The following is a 25,859-nucleotide window of genomic DNA, read 5'->3' as shown; positions in this document are numbered from 1 at the left end:
ACAGACGCCCTCCTTTCCAATCACTAAGAAAAAATCAATACCAATCAAATTCATACAACCAGCGCCCACTTCAAACAACCTTTCACCATTCACCAAAATGACTACGCCCATTCGCCCAATTCATACAACAGACCCAATTCCTTTTTGCAAGGCTCGAAAGGGGTTTTTTTTTTTTTTTTTTATTATTTTTTTTTTATTTTTTTTAAGTGGAAATTTTATTGATACTGATAACGAATTTTACAAATAATTAGGACAAGTGTGCAACAAGCTGCGCCGTAACTCTTTTCTGAATAACAAATCTTATTTTTCTAAAAACAAACTCGTTAGAACCAGCTGTCATAATATTAATGTCCATAACTTTTTGAAGTCTCTTGAGAAGTGATAAGCACCCAAAACTGTATTATAAAAACCTGTAGAGACATAACATTTCGGTCAATTTTGTGCTTAATAATCATGAAATAATCGCATCTTCGTGCTTTTTGCAGGTTGGAGCACTAATGTAAAAATTATGATAAAGCCAGCATTTAAGCACGGAATAGGGAGTATACACATGCCTTCCGATCAAGCCCATGTGAAGCCCAACAAATTCGGACTAAAGCCCAAAGACTCAAATAGTACGTAATCCAATCGAAACGGGATTACATGCACGTAAGCATCAAACTTCCGGCTCATATCTCTTGAACCGGACTCGAATCGCGACGAGTGAGCTGCTCCGACGATCGGTCGTCGATGAACTCTACAAATAGGCGGAAGTTGTAAAATGCCAAAAGACCGGACTGCCATCGACATCAGACGCGGACCCACTAGGCGGGCCCATAAGATTTGATGAGTCATCATGCAAGTCAAGACAAAGGTGCAAATAATTGGTGCAATTTTGACACCTTGCATGAAGTTAATGAGTTAGTTGGATTTAGGTGATGATTATCTAAAAAAATGAAAGGTGTCAAATGGGAGTTAGTTGTGGATAAGTGAGAAATAAATGAGAGGAGAGTGTTTCACGTGGGAGAAGAGAAAAAATGCTCTCTTATGTAAAGGGGGGGCTGATTTTGGGAGTTGGAAGCTTTTACTTCTTTGACTTTTACTTTTCATTTACATCCATGTCTTTTTAATTTTGTTTTTTAGTTCTTAGTTTTTAGAGAAAAGCTTGTAACTTGTTAATGGGGGAACTCTCTCTAGTTTTAATAAACTCTTCTTCATTTAGGTAAATAGGTTGTAGTTTTCTTGTTTCATTCTCTTTCTTTTTCATTTCACATATCTTCTTGTAGTTTAATTCAATCCTAGGATCATGAGCTAAAACTCTCCCCAGGGGAGGGGTTAATGATGCTCATATGAGGATCATGCTACAAATTTAGGATTCCAAAATCACTACTTAAAAGACTTAGGTTCTATTTTTCATCCCGTCCCCAAAATGACGAGATTGACAATTATCCGATCAATTGTTGTAAAAAGTAGAACTAGGAGTTGGAATGATATTTCAGAGATGAAATATCATTTCAATTCTACATGCTAGCATGATATGTTTAGAGATAGGTATATTATGTTAGGGATTTGAGATGGTAGTGACCTGTTTCTAAAAGACTTGTAGCTAGGCCTTGCATGAGTAGGATTAATCCTTCCCTATCCCTCTCTCTCTCTTTCATTTAACTATAAACAAACTTACAAATTTTAGATAACTTGTGTAAAAAATCTACCTATAAAATCCTTCTCACTTAGTTCTCCAAAGTGTAGATTCCAAATGTGATCATTTAAATTTTGTCTTAGAAGTTGGAACGAAATCCCTACTCGAACTAGACCGACATTCTCAAAGAAAAAAAATAGTGAGTAAGGAATTATTGAGTTTTAGCACGTAGTAAGTCAACTTCTAAAAACACCGGTGTGCAAAGATCAAATGGCGCCACCCATTCTAAAGACCCAAGGACACGTGGTTGCAAACCGGAATTGCTCCAAGGGGAAACCCCCACGCCATCCTTTCATATATTTCTTTTTCTTATGTTTTCTTCGCTTTTTTAAATTTCCCGCATTTTTTTTACTTGATAAACATTCCGGTTTTGGTTGAACCGACAGTTCCAAATGCTAGGACCTGAAACTAGGCTACAAGAATCACTAAGCTTACTTGTGAAACATTTGGTCCGGTTGTGGCACGTTTCTTTTATTTGGTGGACTTGCCGGAAGCTTGCGGTTCCAAATTTTAAATATTTTTGCATGCTTCACATGTATGTAGTTATTATGTTATAGTTAATGGACTATATTTTATGTATTAGGTTAGTAATATGCATGAATCATGTGAATACCTTTGTGAGTATATATATGCGTTAATCGGTCATGAATTACATATTAATGTATATATACATAAAAATAGAACTGTTTCTGCATGGTTATCTATATATATATATATCTAAGTCACATGTTTAGCATATATATTACTTGAAAGTGAGTGATTATTTGCATGTTAGCATCTATAACTTAGGAGTTATACATAATAATTAGGATGTGTTTTGGTATTTTGGCCATAACTTTGGCTACTCTGATTATCTCAATAACGCTGCGGTGAGCTCAATTCGAAAGATCTCGACGGCGCCAAGACGCTGTCTCCACCGAGCTGAGGTCATTTTCGAGGTCAAAATCAACTGTTTTCCCTCCAAAATCATCATTTTAGAAAATGGTGTTGTTTAATAAGTCGATTTTGTCATGAAAGAGGAGAACATTCCAACGAGGGTTAAAATCTGAGTTGGATAAGTTGTTTCTAAACCCTAAGGGGTGAAGCTGCTCTCTATATGACATTTGCAATCTCAATGAGTATTGACCGAAATCGAATTATTATGCAATACAAAAGTCGATTTTAGTCTACGTAAAATACGCTGCTGCTTAGTTTACGCTTTCACATTTTAGTATATATATGCGCATTTATAATATTTTCACATGCTACCATATCTAAATAATGTATGAGTAATTCAAATTTGCCTCAGAATCGTAGATATACGACTCACGCAATATCGATTTACAAATTAGCGTACATATACGTATTACTGATGTATATTTGCCTGTACGTATGGAAATATTTATCGATGATACAACCTTGCCTATTCGTATAGCTATACGTATGAGTAGAGTATCTTCACATGCTACTGCATCTAGTATAGTATGAGTAGATCGTATTTGTATGTTTGTATTTTCACCCTTGCATAAATCGTAAAAAAAAAAAAAAAAAAAAAAAAAAAATTAAAAATTAAAAAAAAAAAAAAAAAAAAAAAAAAAAAAAAAACCGACCTTGCATAAATTTTAATTCCATAACTCTTAATCATATTCCAACGGTGTCTAGGAAACTTGACAGATTGATGTTACTTAATTAGAACCGTGCTTGCACGGAAAGCGTCCCTCATATCTCTTTGTGACTGGGCCGTTGGTTTATGTACACGATTCCTAGTTTCACCGCTACGTTAGCAAAGAACTTAGGCCTACGTTGTTCAACTCTAATGATTGAACATAATTATAAAATTCAAGAAATAATAAGTTCCTTCACAATTAGATCTAAGTTTATGCTTGCATGAGATTAAGGTCCGGTTCTACTAAAGAATTTGAACATACTTATCGTAGGAAAAATACGATAAGCAAATAATAAAGTTCTCACCTCCACAAAGTTCTTCATCTATTAATCAACAAGATTCCTTGTCACATTTTCCGTCATTCATTATGGTCGACGAAAATCCAAAGAAATTGAGAAGCCCCTTTCGACTTCTATACTGACCTTACAGAAGAAGGACCTTTTTCCTCGATCAAACTTGAGGACATTGTCGGTGATTTTCGAATTCCGCCAAACGCTTTTAGTTTGTTACCTATGTATCATGGTTTGGATCATGAAAAACCGTACATAATCATCTTCGTAGGCTACAACAAGTAGCCACAACATTTCACCATCCAAACCGCCTCTAAGGAACAACTCTTGCTTTCGGGCTGTTTCCATTCACTTTAGCGGATAAAGCGTCAATTTGGCTAGCGGGACAACAGCCACAATCCATAAACACATGGAATAAACTTGTTCAAGCTTTCATGCTTCAATTTTACACTCGAAGAAAAACTCCAACAAATGCTTCCGAAAATTCAATTCTTTTCATTAAATCCTCATGAATCCTTTTACGGAAGCATGGAGTCGCTTTTATCGATCTTCTTTTTAGAATGTCCTCATCACCAACTAGACAAAGTCGTCCTTGTTCGCTCATTCTTTAATGGACTTTCTCGATCATCAAAAAGAAACTCTTGATATAATGAACGGCGGTTGCTTCATGGACAAAGGAGCTACTTGAAGCATATACTTTTCTTGACAAACAAGCCGAAAAAAGGTACACATTGGGGTAACACTCGATTCTTCTAGGTCATCTAAGGATAATGTTACAAAAGCTACGCTATTTTTGAGGTAAAACCCGATCCCGAAGTTGAAAAAAATATAGAAACCCTCACTAAAAAGTAGATGCTCTTGTAGTTCAAGTAAACGATCAACTTCCACAACAGCCATGAACGCTAACACTTCCCCATGTGTTCTATGTCTTAGTCCGCACCATCTTGATGCTTATTGTCCCTTGTTACATGCTACCCCTAACCAAACACCGGAGGAGGCATGTGCATTCAACATTCCTAATGCACCATGGAGACAACATCCTAATTTCGCCATGGCGGAATAACTAAACAAATGGCTCCTCCGGTTTTCGCAAAATCCACTCCATTGCTCAACCAATCAACAATTTTATTCCATACCGCCAAGGAAATAATCAGCAATACCAACAAAGTCAAAATCAATTTCAAAGTAATTCAAATGCTAACTATCAAAACAACCGCAAATTTGTTCCAAATTTAATCCAAATTCGCTATAATCAACAACTTCTCAAAGAATAATCGTGAACTAGTAATCTGTTGCACAACCTATGCCTCCTGCTACTGATAGGACAAGTGAGATGTTCTTCGCTACATGAACCAACAATCACAAATCCTAACGCCTATCCAACAATCAATTCAACAATTAGCGCCAAGACAAGAGCCGAAGGCGTGTTTTCTCGCCAAGCAGTTCAACCCTAAGCCAGCAAACACGCCTTTGAACTCACTAATATACCTGGTACAAGTACTCCAACCCAAGGTGAGGTGAATGCAATCACTACTCTTCGATCCGGGAAAACCGTTGATAATCAAACCAGTATGCCGATGATAAAACAAACGATACCGGAGGTTCCAAGGAATCTGCTTTATAATGAACCTCAAATGGACACACCAAGTTCAACGCGTCACAATCTAAAAATTGGGAAACGAACAGGTGGACCCTTATGCCAAATTCACCCTAAGGCACCATTTCCTGCCCGCTTTGGCAAAGAATAAACCGGATGAAAACTTTGATGAAATTAGGGGAACCTTTAAAAATTTGACAATAAACTTACCTTTTCTCGATGCCCTAAAGCAATTACCAAAACATGCAAAATTTTTGAAAGACATGTGCACCACAAAAAAAGAAGAACAAATGTGCCTCAACAGGCTTTCCTTATCAATGTTTCCTTCCATCAATCAAATACAATGGTATAGTAAAATACAAGGACCCCGGTAGACCAACAGCCCATGCACATTAGGTGATAAGTATACGGCTACGGCATTACTAGACCTAGGAGCTAGTGTGAACTTACTTCCTTATTACTTATTCAAACAACTAGGTCTACATGAGCTTAAACCTACCACGATGACTTTACAATTAGCCGATCGATCCATTAAGCATCCGAAAGGCATTGTGGAAAATGTCCTTGTAAAAGTCCAAGATTTTTTTATCCCGTAGATTTTATCATTTTGGATACGAAGTTGCCTGTGACTCCATTCCTATCATATTAGGGCGTCCATTCCTCGCGAATCGCTAATGCGCCATAAACCGTAGGGATGGGTCCATGACCATGTCCTTCGAAATCTTTTCTGGTCGAGGTTAATGTGTTCAAGTTGATGAAACAAATTCCAGAGAATGATATTGATGGTGAGATTAACATGATTGACACCCTCGCATAAAGAATATTTAACAAACTCTTTTCACGAAGATGAAGTACACCAATTCCATTCTTTTGGCGGTTCTGAATTTGATGTTGATGATTATTCAAATGAGGTACATGAGTTTTAGAATCAATACCACCAATTGACTCTACTACCATCCTATCAAGCGACTTGGATCGAACATAAATCTGTTTTCTCCGTGGAAGACGACTTTCCTCAAGAATCTTTAATACCCACTCCTCCCACCCCGACTTAAAGCCTATTCCTTCCCTTCGGACTTAAAATACGCATAATTAGATCCGGATGGTAGTCACCCAATTATTATATCATCACAATTGATCACGATCGGGAATCACGGTTAATTAAGGTCATTCAAGAACACCGCTCGCTATTGATGGTCTCGATGACATTAAAGGCATTGACCCTACTGTGTGCACTCATCGCATACATCTTGAAGACAATGCCAAGACATCACGTGAACCGCAACGTCGTCTAAATCCAACCATGAAGGATGTGGTACGGGAAGAAATTTTAAGGTTACTTGATGCAGGTATTATTTACCCCATCTCAGATAGTGTTTGGGTAAGTCCAAATCCATGTTGTTCCCAAGAAGTCCGAATTACGGTTGTGCGAAAATGATAAAGATGAATGCATATCCGCCGCATTCCAAAGAAGTGGCGAATATGCATTGACTATCGAAAACTTAATGCGATCACTCGTAAGGATCATTTTCCACTCCCATTCATTGATCGATGCTTGAACGGTTAGCGGGCCATGCATTTTACTGTTTTCTTGATGGCTTTTCGGGATATTTTCAAATCGCCATAGATCCTGTGACCAAGAAAACAACGCTCACCGCCTTTTGGTACTTTTGCATATAAACGAATGCCATTTGGCCTTTGCAATGCACCCGTACATTCCAACGCTGTATGCTTCATATCTTCAAAGGATATGGTCAACGCGTTTTATGGAAGTCTTCATGGGACGATTTCTCATTATATGGTAATTCTTTTGATAACTGTTTATCAAATCTTGAAAAGGTTTTTTAGTACGTTGTGAAGAGAAAAATCTCGCTTCTTAATTGGAAAAAATGTCATTTTATGGTTACAAAAGGAATAGTACTAGGTCACATTGTTTTGAGGACGGAATCGAAGTCGATAAAGCAAAGATTGAAAAAATTGCTTCCTTGCCTATACCAACTTCAGTTCGGGAAATACGCATTTTTTAGGACACGCAGGGGTTCTATAGGAGATTTATTCAAGATTTCTCAAAGGTTGCCCGACCTTTAACAAATCTCTTTACTTAAAGATGTCGATTTTGACTTCACTTTCGATTGCAAACAAGCTTTTGAGACCTTAAAGTACTCTACAGCTCCGATAATTCAACCACCGATTGGTCTAAACCTTTTGAATTAATGTGTGACGCGAGTGACTACGCTTATTGAGTCGCCTTAGGGCAACGCCGAGAAACAAGCCAATTGTCATTTACTATGCTAGTAAAACTCTTAATGACGCCAACGTAACTATACCACCACCGAAAAAGAATTTCTAGCGGTTGTATATGCCCCTGATAAATTTCGTCCTTACCTAGTTGGTTCTTCTACAATAGTCTACACCCACCATGCGGCGCCAAGTTATCTATTAGCAAAGAAAGATGCCAAACGAGAGGTTGATCCGATGGATCCTCCTTTTGCAAGAGTTTACTCTAGAAATTAGAGATAAAAAGGTTATGAAGAACGTGGTAGCGGACCATTTATCACGACTTCGTTAATGATGTCAATAATGAGTCCGAACCAATCTGGCGATTCATTTCCGGATGAACATTTGTATTCCATTTTTTCATCTCCTTGGTATGCTGATATAGTAAACTACCTAGTTACCGAGGAGGTCCCTTCATCTTGGACTCGAACGGACCGAAAGAAGTTCTTATCCACTGTGAAATTTTATTTTTGGGATGATCCCTACCTTTTAAGTATTGTTCCGACCAACCGATACACGCCAGATTTCCCGACCGGGAACATAATGACGTGTTATCCTTTTGCCATGAACAATCTTGTGGTGGTCATTTCAGTGGTAAGAAAACTGCAGCCAAGGTCCTACAATGTGGATTTTATTGGCCAACGCTGTTTAAAGATGCACACGAGCATTGCAAAGCATGCAACATTGCCGCCAGCTAGGACGATTACTCAACGCAATATGATGCCCTTAAATCCAATTTTAATTGTAGAAATTTTTGATGTATGGGGATCGACTTTATGGGTCTTTTTCCAAATAGTCATGGCTTCCTATACATACTAGTAGCTGTTGACTATGTGTCAAAATGGATTGAAGCGTTGGCATGTCGTGTGAATGATCATAAAACGGTCGTATTTTTCGTAAAGGAACATATTTTCTCTCGATTTGGCGTTCCCAAAGCTATAATTAGTGATGGGGGAAAACATTTCTGTAATAAAATTTTTGAATCATTAGTAAAGAAATATGGAGTTACTCACAAAGTGGCAACTCCAGATCATCCTCCTCGCACCGATGGCCAAGTAGAAGTCTCTAATAGAGAGATTAAATCAATTTTAGAAAAGACAGTTAATCCATCTAGAAAAGACTGGTCTCTTCGATTATCTGATGCCTTGTGGGCATATAGAACAGCTTTTAAGACACCTATAGGCATGTCCCCTTACACCTTCGTTTTTGGTAAACCTTGTCATCTTCCAAATGAACTCGAAAGCATCGTGGCTCTATAGGCTATCAAAAGCCTAAATTATAATACCGATCGCCGAAAGCAGAAGCGAAAATTGCGCTTAAATGAGCTTGAAGAGATTCGAGTGATGCCTATGATCTCTCGAAATCCTATAAAGCCAACATGAAAAGAGTGCATGATAAGCACATATTAAGAAAAGAATTCAAAATTGGTCAAAAGTTTTGTTGTACAACTCGAGATTACACATTTTTCGGGAAAACTAAAAACTTCGATGGTATGGTCCTTTCAATTGTCTTTCTTTGTCAAAACCTTATGGGGTTATCTCTTTGAAAAATGAAAACGATGACAAATAATTTCAAGTAAATGGCCAACGCCTTAAACATTATCATGAGTTGCGTTCTCTCCGGATGTCGAAAAGACTCTTCTCAAAGATCCAAATTTATATAAAGACTAAAGATTTTTCCGTGTTTTTTTTTCCGGGAAAGTACACCATTAGGGTAGCCGGGCCTCTTCTATTTTCTTCTCTAAAAGCTCCTAGAGTGTGTGGTTGCAAGCCGAACCTTAGTCCACAAAAACTCTATTTCGTAACCGAGTATAAATGTCTTACGCTTCATCGAAAGCAAACGTGCCTTCCGGTAAACAATGGGTACCAAAAATTTCCCAGCCATTCTCTTTCCCTTTTCTATTCTCTTCCTCGCTAACTCCAAATTCATCATTTGGTGTAAATCTCACCCATCTCGAATAGGTAATGGTCGCAGATTTTTTGCTTTCAAAGCGGCGGCGCGAAGGATGGGGTGGTGTATGAATTGTCAAACACCTTTCGTCCGTGTCTTGATTTACTATCCGATATGAGCCGGTATAAGGTATATTATTGTCCCACACCAGCTCAATGCCGGGATAAATTTCGTCGTCGTCCGCTTATCTCCCACGGGGTGGGATTCGCCTTGAGGATCGGACGTTAAAAGACTCACATTCGCCTTGAGGATCCGACGTTAAAAGACTCACATTCGCCTTGAGGATCCGACGTTAAAAGACTCACATTCGCCTTGAGGATCCGACGCGTTAAAAGACTCCACATGTATATACTGGTGTATTTTATTTTCACCCTTGCATTGTGCACAAAGAGAGTCGTGATGAACAACACCGATAGTCTCCACGCTCAAGCATTGCAATGGATTTCACCGTGCCAACCCCCTAATAGTTTTCTATTTGATGACGGTTCGGGCGGTTTGAGGATATACCATATGTACTAAGGGTAATATTATTATTAGACCATTGCACATTGGTCGGGATGGTACCGCCCCGAACCCTAGGCCCCCAAAACATAAAGGTTAAGCCACGGTCCGGCCGGATTGGGTTCGGCCCTGTTTCATACGACAAATTGCCCCGATTTTATCAGAATGATTTTCTTCTTGTAGTCCGGTGTTGTTGTCACGTTCTTTTGTATAATGACACATACATCTTCCCTTGTACATTGCCACGCTCATCTCCACTTGTACATTTGTATATATATATATATATATAAAAAAAAAAAAAAAAGGTGCCTTCTTCATATTCCAGTGGATGGCATTTTTAATGCCGATCATTTTAGCATTCGATTCGCTTAATTTGAATTGAAATGAATCGAAATTCGCGGTTTGAAATTTTGGGACATAAACGAAATTTCCGAATTCATTTGGGCTTGGACCAAAAATTAGAACCGACCCAAATCACGGTCCGGGTCACAAAACCCAAATGTTATCTCCATCGTAATTATTAAAAAAAAAAAAGATCAGATATCCACAAACGGTCAGATATCCACAAACGGTCAGATATCCAAAACGGTCAAATTTTTGCCTATAAATTCCGACACTCCTCATCACCCTTCACTCACCTCATTCTCTCACTTTCCAAAGCTTAATCTTCACATATTATCTTTTCATTTCAAACAATGGATCCGATCGAGCGATTGGAAAAGGAGCAACGTGAATGGGCTGTCACAGTATTCGTGATAACAAGATTTGTCATTATTCTACCACGATCATGCATAACTTCATCCGAATATCTAGATCTATGTAACCTCCATATCTCTTTCCCTTTGTCGCTTTGTATATTACTATGGTGTGTTAAATAATTCTCAACCATTTGTATGCGGTTACGTTACTAAAATGGAGGAGCATCCTTTTAATAAATTGGGTATATTAGTTGTATTTTTACCTTATCATAAACATAAAATAGTTATCAAAACCATAACAAATAAGAAAAATCAATAACGCAATAAAATAAATCAAACTCAACTTATTGTTTTCAGAGAAGATTGCGACGCTTACACGGCGCGCCTACACTTTGTCACGACGCAGCTTTCAATTATTCTATCTATCTTCTATTATTGAGGTATGATCATAAATTTTGAAATTACGTGAAGGTCTAACTGCCTGTGAAACTTTCCTCCTATTCTCTATCATTTTAAGACCTCATTAATTGTTTTGGACACCGACATGAAAAGACATACTATGGATACCCATAGTTGTTGTACATAATTAGGGATACCAACATCACATGTTTCACTTGTAAGTTGAGATCTAGATGCACTTGACATCCCCGATTCGCACTGCATCCTATATTTGCTATAAATCTCTTCATTTCAGCCATTCTCATTACACGCTTCTACACTATCCTTCCATCAATTATCCTTCCAAATGGATCAACCAAGGAAGATAGTACCCGAAAGAACTACTTGAAATTTTTTTGATGATGGCCGATTTTCTCCTTTTTATGACACATAAATTGTATGTCGAGGATGGATGCCTCTTCTATATCATGCATGCCTATTCCGTAGATTTGGTCTTGATGTTCTACCAATTTAGCGGACCTGAAAATGGAAAATTCTGTTTCCATGCCTATGGACAACGCTTTGAATTAACTAAGGAAGTTATCTCCGACATACTTCAAATTCCAATGAATGACTCGGGTTCGATCTTTCGAGTCCCCATTTAATTCCGTCAAAAATTACTACGGGCCACCGTGATCTCATGGCGAAGTCGGAAATAAAAATCACGTTGTTCTTCAACGCTCTTTGAAACAAAATCAACGAAGCTGTGGCTCCAATCGGTTTGGGACACAATGTGGTGGGTACGCCACACCAATCTGAAGTCACCAAGCCTCAATTACACCTACTTTGGATTATGCGTAATCAAAGAGATGATTTTTGTATAATCCAACACCTCGAACGCAATCACCGTAAGAACAAAAGGTTAGCACCTCTGCCTACTTTAGTCACGAAAATTATGATGCGTTGGGGTTATCCAACAGTTTCTCCAGAAATACCTCTTCAAAGAGCACTTGTTACAATACTTCACAAAGACTGTGCCGGTGGTTCTTGGACGCCAGATACTCTGCCAAATGAAATGGATGGCCAAAACTCAAACTCTGCACATTTCTTTGATGAAAGTGCCATGCGAAACATTTTAATCCCATGGAAGGTATTCAAATTCTTCATCAAGGAATGAGGGAACTCCACGCACGCCGAAATCATCATCAAAAGTCTTATGGATTTCCAAGAACGCCAAGCGATGCATGATGCCGATCAAGAGACACTATTGGAAACTCACTCTCCATTAGAAAATCACACTCTTCTAATAGAGAATCAAACTACGATCTCTCGGCAACCGTGGAACCCTTCAAATCCAAATTTTAGCCAACAAATTAATGAACTGAACAGTGTTGTCCACAATCTGCATTCCCATCACCATCCTTATCATCATTCTGAACCATAAAAAAATAATAATAATAATAAAAAAAAAAAAAAAAAAAAAGGTTGCGTTCTGTTTTTACAAAACTCAACTTTCCCCAAAATAAATAAAATAAAATTATTATTATTAAGTATTTCTGTTATCTTTGTATCTTCTTTTGTAAGAAATGCCTACTAGGATTGTCATATTTCAAGTTGTGATAATAACAATTTTAACGTGTTCTTTTAAACTTGATTACAGGAGGTTTTATCTTCTTGCATACTCATTCCTCCATCCAAATAAAATTTTCTTGGACATATTTCTTCTCATATCTTTCCCCATCACTCCACTCCATCAAACATGGCATCTTCATCGAACGTAGCATCTTCATCAAACAGACACCTCCGAAACTCATCCCTGAGCAATCATTTCAGGCCATGATGGATTCCAATACTTATGGACTTTATTTCCGTGATTGCATTACTAACATCGGGTGGTCTTCCCTTGTTATTAATCGCCCTCGACCAAACTTATTCTCCAAGTTTGGCGCCTACTTTTATACTAATATGGAAGATACACCAAAGATTCAACGCCGCTCATGGTTTTTCTTAGACGGATTCACAATCAAAGTTGGTGGCACAAACCATGTCTTTTTCAGAGGCAACACTTGCCCCGACTTTAGATCTTCCATATCACGAGCCGGCAACAACATGGCCATACATTTATCACAACTCTACTCGCTCCTTTTCATGGCCTCGCTTTTCAAGCGCGATAAAGATACGGTGACGGTCTTGAAATTAAAGATGAAGGAACTAAACTTGGCAGATGGCGGACATCACCATTCCCTTAGCCAAAGACCATGAACATGGGAAATGCGATGTTGTTTGTCCTTCTTAACATCATGGGAGATTGGCATTTTTCTACCGCCAATGATGCTGCATGTGTAGTCTTCAAATGCGCTTTGCGAGGTCATACATTCTTTGATATCTTAAACCGTGTTTATCTCCAATTTGAAACGAGCTCGTACTTTTTCGATCAAGATATACTTTTACCTATAATCGCTTGCGAATTATGAAGACACATTTCCCACAGTTTTCAGCTTTTTCATGACCTGGGTCAAAGTAGATTCTATGTGCCCAAAGAAACAAGATAATTCGCTCATTAAGGTTTAGGCAATGGAAACGCCCCACGCATATACTTGAGATATGTTCGTTGTTATCCAAGCGATGATAAAATGATGAAACATTTGAACGAATCCGTGAACAAGAATGGGCCACCATTTGGGAATACGTTATCTTTTGGCGATACTAAGGAAATGCATTTCAATCAAGAAGAGGCCGGACCTTCACCACATCCCGGATGGTAAACTTGAGTAAAGAATTGTACATATATCTAACTGTATATAATTGTATATAGTGTGTGCTACTGTTTTTCTTTTTGTTTTTGTTTTTCTCAGATAATATATTATGTTACCACAATTTTCTGTTCCAAAGAATCCAAATCTAATTTTGTTTACGGTTATCGGTAATTCCTTTCTTTATCTATTTCTATTTCAAGACTAATCATCACTCTGTTTTGGGAGTGATATATATATATATATATATATATATATATATATATATATATATATATATATATATATATAATGAAAAAAAAAAAAAGGCAACTTGTAGTCCGTATATAGTTTCTATTTTCTTGTTAGTAAATGTAATTAGTGACAATGTCTTGTTTCTTTTCAATGATGAAAATTATCTAGAAGTCTCACATTAGCATTCAATTATGATTCGCTTTTAAGAAACTTAAGCTAATACGCACGCAATAGTTTTATATCTTTTATGAGTATTCATGCACCGAGTATCATTGATTGTACATGACAATAAGTTTCGAAAACCACGGTTAGTCTACTTAAACTATCAATCCCGTGAGAATCTAACCAAAAGCCTCGATATGAGTGATTTGTGAGTAATGACACAGAGGAGTAGTTTTTCCTAATAGAAAAATCACGATCGACTTACTTGATCACCATCCCAACCTAGGCGAGAATTTAGGCATTCTTTGGATCGACATAGCTATAAATTATTACCTGTTACAAATTTTACCGCTAGTCACTCCACTGAACCTTTCATCAAACCTTTCACTTTCACCAAAAATTCCTTACCCATATATTAACCCCAAATAAAAGAACCTACCTAAGTGATGAGTATGAGAAATAGGACGAAATGTAGAAAAATCAAAGAAGACTTGTTCCAAATAAAAGTTAGTTACCTGCTTCAAAAAAATAAAAATAAATAAATAAACAGGATCATGTTTCTTAAGCCTAAAAAAAAAAAAAAAAAAAAAAATGAAATAAGGCTTAAGAGCAAGGTAGGAAAACTCAGGTAGGAGCAGGAAAAGAAAACAAGGATTTCTCAAGTGTAAATATCTTGAAGACCTTATTCTCTTATACTTATCATTTTTGATCTTCCACTTCCATTTCTTTCTACACTATCACCTAAGCCCCATAATACCTAATAAAGACATCTAGCTCATTAGGAGTAGGATGGTGTGATAATAAGTAGTAGATGTGATTGATCGACCCTCGGCTCCTCGACCCATCGAAGAGTATGTGAGGAAAAGTGTGCCCACCGCATTAATGGAGTTAACAAAACCCGAGTGGGAAAATTATGAGCTTAATTTGTGTTTCTACACATACATGTGAGAACCCATTTAGGTACACTCTCCAAAGAATCCGAAACAGCCCCGCTTGTGCAATTCAATGTAAATTCACTGAATGCATACTCATATGTAGATGTTTTAATTATTGTATGCATATTAACTTGAGTTTGAAAAAGAATTAATCCTCGCTCCCCGCCAAGGAGATGTATAGATATCCGAGATTAATTTAGGAAACAAGCTTTTGTTACTAAGTCATTGTAGTATAAATGAAGTTTGTGAGTATCTTCTCTGGAAAACTCTCACGAGGCTATACCTCGTCCACTAGGGAATTCCTAGTGGTTTAAGGCCTTGTTGCATATGGTCAATGCAACCGCACTCTGCGAAACGAGACTTAGCTTAGAATGCACAGTTTTGGCCACTTATCTGTTTTAATGTCTCTTATTTGCTTGAGGACAAGCAAAATGCTGTTTGGGAGTGATGTGATAAGCACCCAAAACTGTATTATAAAACCTCAGAGACATAACATTTCGGGTCAATTTTGTGTTTAATAATCATGAAATAATCGCATCTTAAATGCTTTTTGCAGGTTGGAGCAACTAATGTAAAAATTATGATAAAGCCAAAGATTTAAGCACGGAATAGGGAGTATACACATGCCTTCCGATCAAGCCCATGTGAAGCCCAACAAATTCGGACTAAAGCCCAAAGACTCAAATAGTACGTAATCCAATCGAAACGGGATTACATGCAGCGCGAAGCATCAAACTTCCGGCCTCATATCTCTTGAACCAGGGACTCCAAATGCGACGAGTGAGCTGCTCCGACGATCGTCACGATGAACTCTACAAATAGGCGGAAGTTGTAAAAATGCCAAAAGACCGGACTGCCATCGACATCAGACGTGGACCCACTAGGCGGGCCCATAAGATTTGATGAGTCATCATGCAAGTCAAGACAAAGGTGCAAATAATTGGTGCAATTTTGACACCTTGCATGAAGTTAATGAGTTAGTTGGATTTAGGTGATGATTATCTAAAAAAATGAAAGGTGTCAAATGGGAGTTAGTTGTGGATAAGTGAGAAATAAATGAGAGGAGAGTGTTTCACGTGGGAGAAGAGAAAAAGGCTCTCTTATGTAAAGGGGGGCTGATTTTGGGAGTTGGAAGCTTTTACTTCTTTGACTTTGACTTTTTCATTTACATCCATGTCTTTAATTTTGTTTTTTTTTCTTAAGTTTTAGAGAAAAGCTTGTAACTTGTTAATGGGGGAACTCTCTCTAGTTTTTAATAAACTCTTCTTCATTTAGGTAAATAGGTTGTAGTTTTCTTGTTTCATTCTCTTTCTTTTTCATTTCACATATCTTCTTGTAGTTTAATTCAATCCTAGGATCATGAGCTAAAACTCTCCCAAGGGGAGGGTTAATGATGCTCATGTGAGGATCATGCTACAAATTTAGGATTCCAAAATCACTACTTAAAAGACTTAGGTTCTATTTTTCATCCTGTCCCAAAATGACAGAGATTTGACAATTATCTGATCAATTGTTGTAAAGTAGAACTAGGAGTTGGAATGATATTTCGGAGATGAAATATCATTTCAATTCTACATGCTAGCATGATATGTTTAGAGATAGGTATATTATGTTAGGGATTTGAGATGGTAGTGACTGTTTCTAAAAGACTTGTAGCTAGGCCTTGCATGAGTAGGATTAATCCTTCCCTATCTCTCTCTTTTCATTTAACTATAAACAAACTTACAAATTTTAGATAACTTGTGTAAAAAAAATCTACCTATAAAATCCTTCTCACTTAGTTCTCCAAAGTGTAGATTCCAAATTGTGATCATTTAAATTCTTGTCTTAGAAGTTGGAGCGAAATCCCTACTCGAACTAGGTGACATTCTCAAAGAAAAAAAAATAGTGAGTAAGGAATTATTGAGTTTTAGCACGTAGTAAGTCAACTTCTAAAAACACTGAAAAGTGCAAAGATCAAGAAGCTCAACAGACTGTTGTTCCAAGAAACCGAAAGTGTCAAAACTAAACGAAATAAAACAATCTTTGGTTAGCCGTGCGGAAACTTCCTCATGCTTCTCCATCTTCCCTACCGCTGCTCTCTTAGCTGCTTCCCCCACCTCAAAGACTCCATTCCCAATCCCTACCAACAGAGAGGCTCCAGTTATATCAACACATGCATGTCTCCCCTCAGACCAACTATATATCAATACATCCGCAGGCCGAAGTGTAGATCGTCCCTCATTCGGATCAGTGAGAAAATTCACAGGAGCCTCCTTCTTCACTTGTACCCCAGCCCTCCAAAATGCATCACATAAAATATCTTTGACATGATCATGTCGGTATTTGAAACCTGGAAAATATCTACAGTGTGCTACATGGTCCCCGAAAGCATCTAGTCTACTCTTTTTGCAAACAGGGCATAGACCACCATCAGAGTACAAAGGAATCATGAGACGATACTGGAGAATAGAACGATACTCCACCGATAACATACGTTGTCCAAGTCCCTCCATCAGAATAGCAAGTAGAAAATCCTTTGCATGTTCTGACTGCAATCATCCAATGACTGCTTTCTGACGAGCAGATAACACAAACTCCCTCTCAAGACCAGCAACAATCTTACTATAGAACGCTTCCGCCAAAACTTTTTGTGGTTTTGAGGGGACGGTAGCATTCCCAGCCATAGAACTAAGGTCAAAATCAGGTAGACAAAGACTTAATGTACTGCTAGCAACATCAAGAATCTCATCCAAAGGCACTGGCCCACAACTCCTAAGAATGTGGTTCTGAAGCTCAGAAGTCTGACAACGGGAGGCCATAAAAGCAAAAGTAGAGACATTAGTGGCACAATAAATACCTAACCCACCCAGACGTAATGGGAGTGTCGATAAACACCACTGCAAATCACCGAAGTTAGGACCATCAAAAACCACAATACCCTGGAGAACATTGCGAAGATGCCGATCAAAAGTCTTAGCTGCCTCTCTAAAAAGGGATGGCGGACAAGTACGAATCGCAAATACCAACTTAGACAGTCCAACACAAGCACGTAAGAGAGCTAACTCACACTGTGGATCGTCTAATATAGCTAAACGGTCCATCAAAGTCACAACCTTTTCAACACGCTTGCAAGCAAGGCCCCTGACAAAAGATGGATCAGTGATGACCGCACCTCTAAGCAACCTGACTCCCTGCTGAGGATGGGACAAATCTGAAGGAAAGAGACCAGGAGTGGAGCGACGTGGATCCAATGATGGCCAAAACAGCTCAGTTTTAGCCACATTAAGAACCAGCCCATAAGAAGGTCCTTCTTCCTGAATCATATCCAAAGTTGTCGCCACCTGTTCTGTATCTCCAATCAGAGTCCCATCATCTAGATACCAAGCATGTAGCAACAACTGACAACTGGACTGGATCCGCAGAATCAGGGGATGCAACACCAGTGCAAATAGAAGGGGACCCAAAGGGTCGCTTTGTTGGACCCCAGTAGCAGACCATATGTAGTTATCCCCCATATATAACCTCGCAGGTTGGCAATACAAGAGTACTCAACCCAAGGGGCAATAGCTGGGCAATGGATACGAACCTCTCTCAACATAGTAGTCCGATCAACCTTGTTAAAAGCATTCTTAAAATCTACAAGCAGCATCGAAAGAGAGGTACTGTCATTGTTAGCATACACTATGCGGTTGACGGTGCAAAATAAACCGCACCACCAGAAACACCAACCCCATACTGAAAATCTTGCAAGTATCCTACCACCTCTTGGGAAACTCCTTTCATAGCAATCTTGGAGACCAAGCGACGCCAAACCATCCCCACAACTATAGGACAAATACTATTATCCGGCTTGAGAAGTGAAGTAAGCGGAGCACTCGCAATGAATTCCGCTAGCGACTGTGAACATCGTCCCTATAACAAAAGATTCACCACCGGGGTCAATGCATCTAGCAAATCAGACGATATAGCTGCTGTAGCACCATTCATGGCATCCAACAAATGCTGAGCTCGAAGATCATCACAACCACAAGAAGTACCTTTCGGAAATGAACTAATACATGACAATAGGGCATCTCTCTCTACCACTAAAGAAGGCTCAACAAAAGGAACAGTCGGTCTCACTAGGGCTGGAAATGGTGCGGGTTTTGACCCGAATCCGACCCGATCCAAACCCATTTCAACGGGTTTAGACCTTAATAATGAGTCCGAATAAGAAAATGGGTCGGATATAGATTATCCATTTTTAATTCGGATTCAAATATGGTTTTACTCTAAACGGTTCGGATCCTCCTAGATCCGAATCCAAAATATAAAATTTTGTTAATATATCTTCCAAATAATAATAGGTCTCTCTTGTTTGTAGACACGTGGGTGATTGAGAACTTGTGGTTTGCAATTCGGGTCGGCCGGGTCGGGTCGGATCTGATTATCCCATTTACAGAAATGGTTCGGATATGGTATGCCATTTTGGATCCATTCGGGTCATGGATCCGGATCTGGTTTTGTATTGAAAAAATGGATCTGGGCATGGATATAGTCTGATCCAACCCGAACCAGCTCCATTTCCAGCCCTAGGTCTCACAGGTGATTGTCACATCAGGTGTTTCTCCTCTAATGCACGTATAGTCTCCGTAGTATTGGAGGCAACTCCTGTTGATGATAACACTTTGACCGCTACAGCAAAATGTCCATCAGTAACTTTCTGTAAGCAGCGACGCACATCCTGAGTGGAGGCAGATTTCCTGGTCGGCTGGACTGAAGGAGACTCTATTACAGACTCTAAGAGACGAAACATCCCGCCAGGCTCATTCCATGTCGTCAAAGCATGGAGAATCTGTTTTTGCTGAAAGTTTTTCCTAGTGCCAGAACGACGTTCTTGACGATTCTGTGGTCGGAAAACTTGCAGAGTGCAACGCGGCAATAGGAGGAGACGAACCCAAGGCATAACTGAACTAGGATCAGTTGTAATATCCCAGAAAGCCGATTTCAGTGCACCCGAAAATGCCAATCGACAAGCACGTGGTTTTCACGGTTCGGAAAGGTATACGAAATACATTATCCAGTAATTTCTCATCAAGAGAAGAAGGGACAACAAACGGATCTGGGGTATCACCACCACTCCTCTGTGTCGTGGATGCAAGATCTGTAGTGTCGGACTTAGGAGGCGGTTGTGGTATGCCCACAATGAAACATGAGGATTCCCCATTCTCCATCAAAACAGGTGGTGGTATGATAGCATCTGGATGACGACACGGTATACCAAGTGCGTGAATACCCAGACAACGACCACACATCCATTTGTCTATATACTTTAAGGAATTATCTAATAACAAATACAAATCACAATCATCCTTAAGTTCATCCCGTACTCTATCAATACTCAACTGACAACCTACGTGTTGTTTATCAAAATGTGTGAGAAAGTAGGGAATAGTAAAACCATTATCGCTAACCCCATTAGTGCATCCATGACGATCACGGAAAGGGCAATGAACACGTTTCTTAAGAGGCAGGACAATAGAACCAGAAGAAACAACTTTCTTCTTTCTCATATCCAAATCCTGTCAACAACTCAACAAAACCCAAATCCAATCAAACAAAACCCAAAATAAGCAAATCCCAAATCCTGTTAGCAAAACTACAAATCCCAAACCTCATCCCACCAACACACAGAACCTAAACCAAAACCTCTCCGGCAGAACAAACCAGCCCAAAAAAGTTTATCTCCGACAGCCACAAAAACCCAACGAATGAGTTCACCAAGGCAACACAAACCTAACGAACCTAATACAAGTAATTTCCTACCCCAAACCACCCCGAATTGCGGGAGGTAGTGGTAGAATCCAGCAAAAATGATGAAGCTTCTCGGGTGTTTGCGAGTGGAAGTTTGGGTGTGTAATGGTGTTTGGCGATGGGGATATGGAGGTGTGGCAAAAGTGTGGCGTTGATGAGGAAGGAGGGTAGCGATTGTACTGGTGGCTGATGGTGTTGCAGTGGTGAGGGAGGATTGGTTATGGACCGAAGAAGAATAGTAAAAATCGGTGCTGCTGGTTTTGGTCCTGCTGGAAGGTGGTGGTGAAAGCAACAGGCTGTTGCTGATGGGAGGAGGTGGTCGGGGATTGTGGTTGTGATTTGGAAGGTGATTCAAGGTGGTGCAGTGGCGGGGCGAGGTGATGGTGGTGCAGCAGCAGCAAGGTCGGGTTTAGATTGGTGAAGAGGGTGGAGGATTAATGGTGTTGGTGGGAGGAGGTTGAGAGACGCTGAAGACCAGTTGGGATTAGGTTGGGGGGGACGGTGGTGGTGGCTGTAGGTGGTGGTCGGGTTATTTTTAGATCTGGGATTTAAAGGAGGCGGTCGTGGTGGCAGCAATGAGGTACAAGGTCGGGGGGTTTATGGGGGCGGCGGTGGAAGGTGGTGGCGAGGGTGTAGGCAGCACAAGTGGTGTTGCAAGTTACGGAGGAAGAAGAAGGTCGGGGAAGAAAGTGGTGCTGCACAAGTTGTTTCATTTTTGTTTTTCACTTTGGGTAGAAGATTCAACGAAGGATGAAGAAGAATGCGAAAAGAAACTTTCACTAAAAAAAATGGTACAAAATAGACGTGTCTTTATCCTTTTGCCCTTATGGAAAATACCCCAAAAATATATGGGAGATATTATTAAATTTAGGCAGTTATTGGGGTATGACAAAAATTTATGTTAGTTATAGGGTATGGGAATATTTTTATGGGTGTGTCCAATATCACCCAAAAGAAAAGTTTATGGATTAAACTTAACAAAAAATCACTCCGACCAGAATAGATAAAAATCACTCGAATCTATACTACTGGTCCACGTGTCGCCCCTGTACCTCAATATATAAAGCGGGATTTGCAATTTCCAACGGTCATAAAAATCAAACGTTCATATTTTTGTAAAGAAAGAAAACCATCGTCTCTATTCTATCTATCTATCTATTCATATTTTTAATCTTCTTGTTCTTTAACAATGGTTCTCGAGAAAGGAAAACAGCCGTCTCCTCAATCATCACAACGTGAACGATGGGGTTTTGTATTTAAGGGTTTAGTAACAATGTTAGAGAGTCAGCAAGAACAGATTGAAAAACTAGTCAAACAAAGACAACTCTTTCAAGACCGCTTTCAAGCTCAACAGGAACGTTGGCTTTCCGATGTTCGTCTTCTTGAAGACCAGGTTACTCAGGTAAGTTTTTTTTTTTTTTCCTTCTTTCCAAATAATTGGTTTTGCTTGATTAGTTAAAGTTTTGATCTTTTTTGTTTTTTTGGTTTGTGTGTGTGTGTGTGTGTGTGTGTGAGTACAGTGGAAAAAGAAAGTGTTGGAAGAGGAGATGGGGCGGAATGTGGAGATTGCAAAGTCAGAACTTTTTGTTTCTTTGAAGCAGAGAGAAGCCCTTTTATTTAAACTTAAATTAGGTCTGTTTTATTTGTTTCATTGTATTTATTGCTTCATAGTTTTGTTCTTGATGTAGCCCTGCATATTGTTGATATAAGATATGAGGAATAGTTATTAAAGGTGAAACATTGGAGGGAAGAGTTTTCTGTCAATGTTTTTGGTGATTGATGTGTTGTTTAATCTTCATGCTACTTTATTCCTTTAGAAGAATTAGAAAATGCATATTCTTAAAACGTTATCACATTCAGTGGGCGGAGTCAAAGGAGGGAGTGGTTGTGTCAAGGGTGTGCAAGTTCTCATCCTGAATTTGGGAAAGCTTAGTTTTCAACAGGCGGTAATTGTTATGTTAAATAGGTGTATTGGTAGAGAATGGTTTTGGAGAGTAGCAAACATGATGCCCTTTGATGGTGGATGACTTACCAGACCTTAACTCCTGTCATGTTTAGACACTGTCAGCTCTGCATTTCCTATAACAATACTGTCACTGAGTTTGAGAGAAATATTCAAACCGGGATTATAAAAGAGAAATTTATTTTTGGTATGTGATGTAGTGTCACTGAGCTGAGCTTATAACATTGAAAATGTGAGCTATTGTAGACACGTGGAGTGTTTGGACCTGGTACTTGTTGAAGTTGTGGATCATCACTCCAGGGTAGATGTGTCTTCTTTACTTTCATAATTGAAAGATTAGAAAACTTTTGCCACTTAAACTGAAAGAAGTAGAAACAGAGTTGATTACGTTTCAAGTTTTTAATTATTGTACTTTATGTTGTTTTTTTGTGTGGATTGGCAAGCCTGTTTTAAATGAGATCAGTAACTCACTGATGTTGGTGGGGTTCGATCCCCAGACCTCTGGTATAATCACACGAAGGTTTTACCAACTTACTTTGCTAGTTGGCACCTGCTATACTTTATGTTGTACTGATGAAATAAGTTCTTTATATACCTTTTGTCTCTCTGTTGCAAAACAAGACAGAGATTTATACTGAGTATACTGAGAAATGGATAGCAGTTAGTGGGATTGCTTCAGAAATTAAATACTAGTGGAAAGTTTAATTAGTGTCTTTGATGTATTCTACATAGTTATAACTGATCTTCCCTATCTACATTTAATAAATATATATATATTGTTATAACTAATCGATGCAATAGTCTACTGCTTGGTTATTTTCAAGTTTGGAAGGTAGTGCTAATTAGTAATTACAGTTGAGTTTCTGACCCGAACTAACCAATTATTTATCTGCCTGATTTTACATCTTTCTATAAGCAGAGCATGCAGAGAGTGACCTCAGTGACTTCCGCTTAGGCTTTGACTATCTAACTCATGAACTCTCGGAGAAAAATGTATGCTGACTACTAGAACTTATGTTTTAATTTGTAAAGTTAAAATAAGCACCATGTGCTTCTCTGGTTCTTATTGTTTATACTTTTTATCGTATATTCTTGATGTATAGGAAAAGTCTCAAGTTATTTATAAAAACCAAAGCAATGTAAAGGACGGAGAGGATGGTAGAGAAGTGAAAAGCAAGATCTTGGAAAGTGAAGTGAAAAGGCTGAAGCGTCAATGTGAAAACCTTAGTATAACAAACGAAAAAGAGGTTTCTGCGCTGATGGTAGAGAGGGATTTTATGTGGAACCAGCTAAAACACGTGGAAGAAGACTACTCTGGTTTTCAAAAGAATAAGCGCATTGAAGTGGAACAGGCAAATGAAAAGATAGGGAAACTTATAACTAGCTTGGAGCAGTTGCAGTCATCAAACAGTGAAAAAGATGGTATTATTGCGAAGTTAAAAGCCGACTTGGCTAAGCTTGAGGCAGAGACGGACATAAGTTGTAGAGAGATATCAAGACTCTCTAAAGAAATAGAGATATCTAAAAATTCAAAAAGTGCTCCTCTTACACCGGACTTGGGCTGTAGCACAACTGGAGCTAGCACTCGTGGCATGGAAAGACGGATTAGTTCTCGAAATGGGAGGCCTGTTCTGACGAAAGGATCACCTAGATCTCAAGGCTCTGGTATTGAAAAGAAACCTGACATAAAGGTGCGTACACTTGGTTCAAATGCTTGTCAACTTGAACTTATTTTAGTGGTCTCCCAGTGTGTTTTCATATGTACCTTCCTTTTCATCGTCATCTTGTGGACATACTGTAGAAATCCATCAGTGGCTCTATATGCAACTTTCCACTTCATGGTTTCCACACTTTCGTGAAAGTGATGGAGAGTTTTGATGTCCATAGAAATGCTTGTTTATCTATTGAGCAGTATGATGGCACTTCATGTTCCATTTTAGAAGAGGATCTAGATAAAATGTAGGATTGTTGTATATCATATTTTTTCATTCTTTTGTGTATTGATAATGTTTCATGACCCGTCTTTTATAGTTTTATATGTAGATTTACTTGGATTGTTGAATGATCTTTTTCTATGCTACACGGACATGCCATAAATTAAAAAATAATCCATGTCAGATACATGTCCACGTGTTTGTGTTGGACACGACACAGACACATATATTATGTGATATACTTCAGTTTTAGACACTTCGTACCCGTGTCAATGAAGCTTAAATCTTTTTCTAAATATTGAATTTCCATCCTTTCATTTTCAAGAATAATGTTTCATGACATGTCTTTTCTAGTTTTGTTTATAAACTAGATTTACTTGTACTGCCGAATTATCTTTTTCTAAATTTTGAAAGATTGTGCTTATCAACTTTTCCCATCCTTTTTTTTTTCAACAGGAAAGAGGTTCGAAGAGAAAGGAAGTTAAGACCATTCCCAGTTCAGATACTCCCAGATTGTTCTCCTCCACATTCAAAGTTCCTAAATTGAAGAATTTGTCCTTGCCTACCACGTAATTTCGTTTCTCTCGGTGCCCTGTACTGTAGTCTGTAAAATAGCTGATATTCTTGTATACTTCTAATATGTAAGTGTAACTAACTTATGTAATTTATATTAAAAATTAGTGCTGCATAGTTTGTTTGTGTTACAAAACTAGTAGCCAAGTTTTGGAAGTTATGTCCAAGTGCAGACCCGTTTTATGTTGCTACAGATTTAGGATTATCATACTTACATCATTAGTTTTGTATGTTTATTCATATTACGGCTGCTTTGAGTCACACTGCCTTTGCTTGCCTTCCATTAAAAACTGAATTTCAACTAGCTTAAAAGTTGAATTGAGTATTGGGCACATGGTGCAAGGTCGTTGCGTAGGTTAACGGCAGAGTTCATAGGCCATGCATTAAGTTTTTATTATGCTAGTGCTTTTTTCATATTCTGCAGAGTGACTTTTATTGGGGAGAAAAAAATAATAACTAAAAATCAGTAGAGTGACTAGTTGGGGGGGGGGGGCGCAAATGGATTCAATATAGTGT

At 38.6% G+C, this 25,859-nt stretch overlaps 1 protein-coding gene across 1 annotated transcript; it reads left to right on the top strand.

Annotated features, from left to right (window-relative positions):
* The first annotated feature begins 21,964 nt into the window (after positions 1-21,964).
* LOC147514276 (cytomatrix protein-like protein) lies at positions 21,965-25,571 on the top strand. The gene is made up of 5 exons (XM_086582193.1): positions 21,965-22,275; positions 22,394-22,505; positions 23,756-23,829; positions 23,940-24,527; positions 25,227-25,571. Exons 1-5 carry the CDS (start codon positions 22,063-22,065, stop codon positions 25,341-25,343), a joined length of 1,104 nt encoding a protein of 367 aa, XP_086438319.1. The 5' UTR covers positions 21,965-22,062; the 3' UTR covers positions 25,344-25,571.
* Positions 25,572-25,859: the final 288 nt, after the last annotated feature.

Source organism: Coptis chinensis, chromosome 2 (genome assembly GCF_015680905.1).
Source record: "Coptis chinensis isolate HL-2020 chromosome 2, ASM1568090v1, whole genome shotgun sequence".
Taxonomy (NCBI): Eukaryota; Viridiplantae; Streptophyta; class Magnoliopsida; order Ranunculales; family Ranunculaceae; genus Coptis; species Coptis chinensis.
The sequence above is the reverse complement of the archived record's forward strand: the minus strand, read 5'-3'. Positions and strand labels throughout refer to the sequence as shown.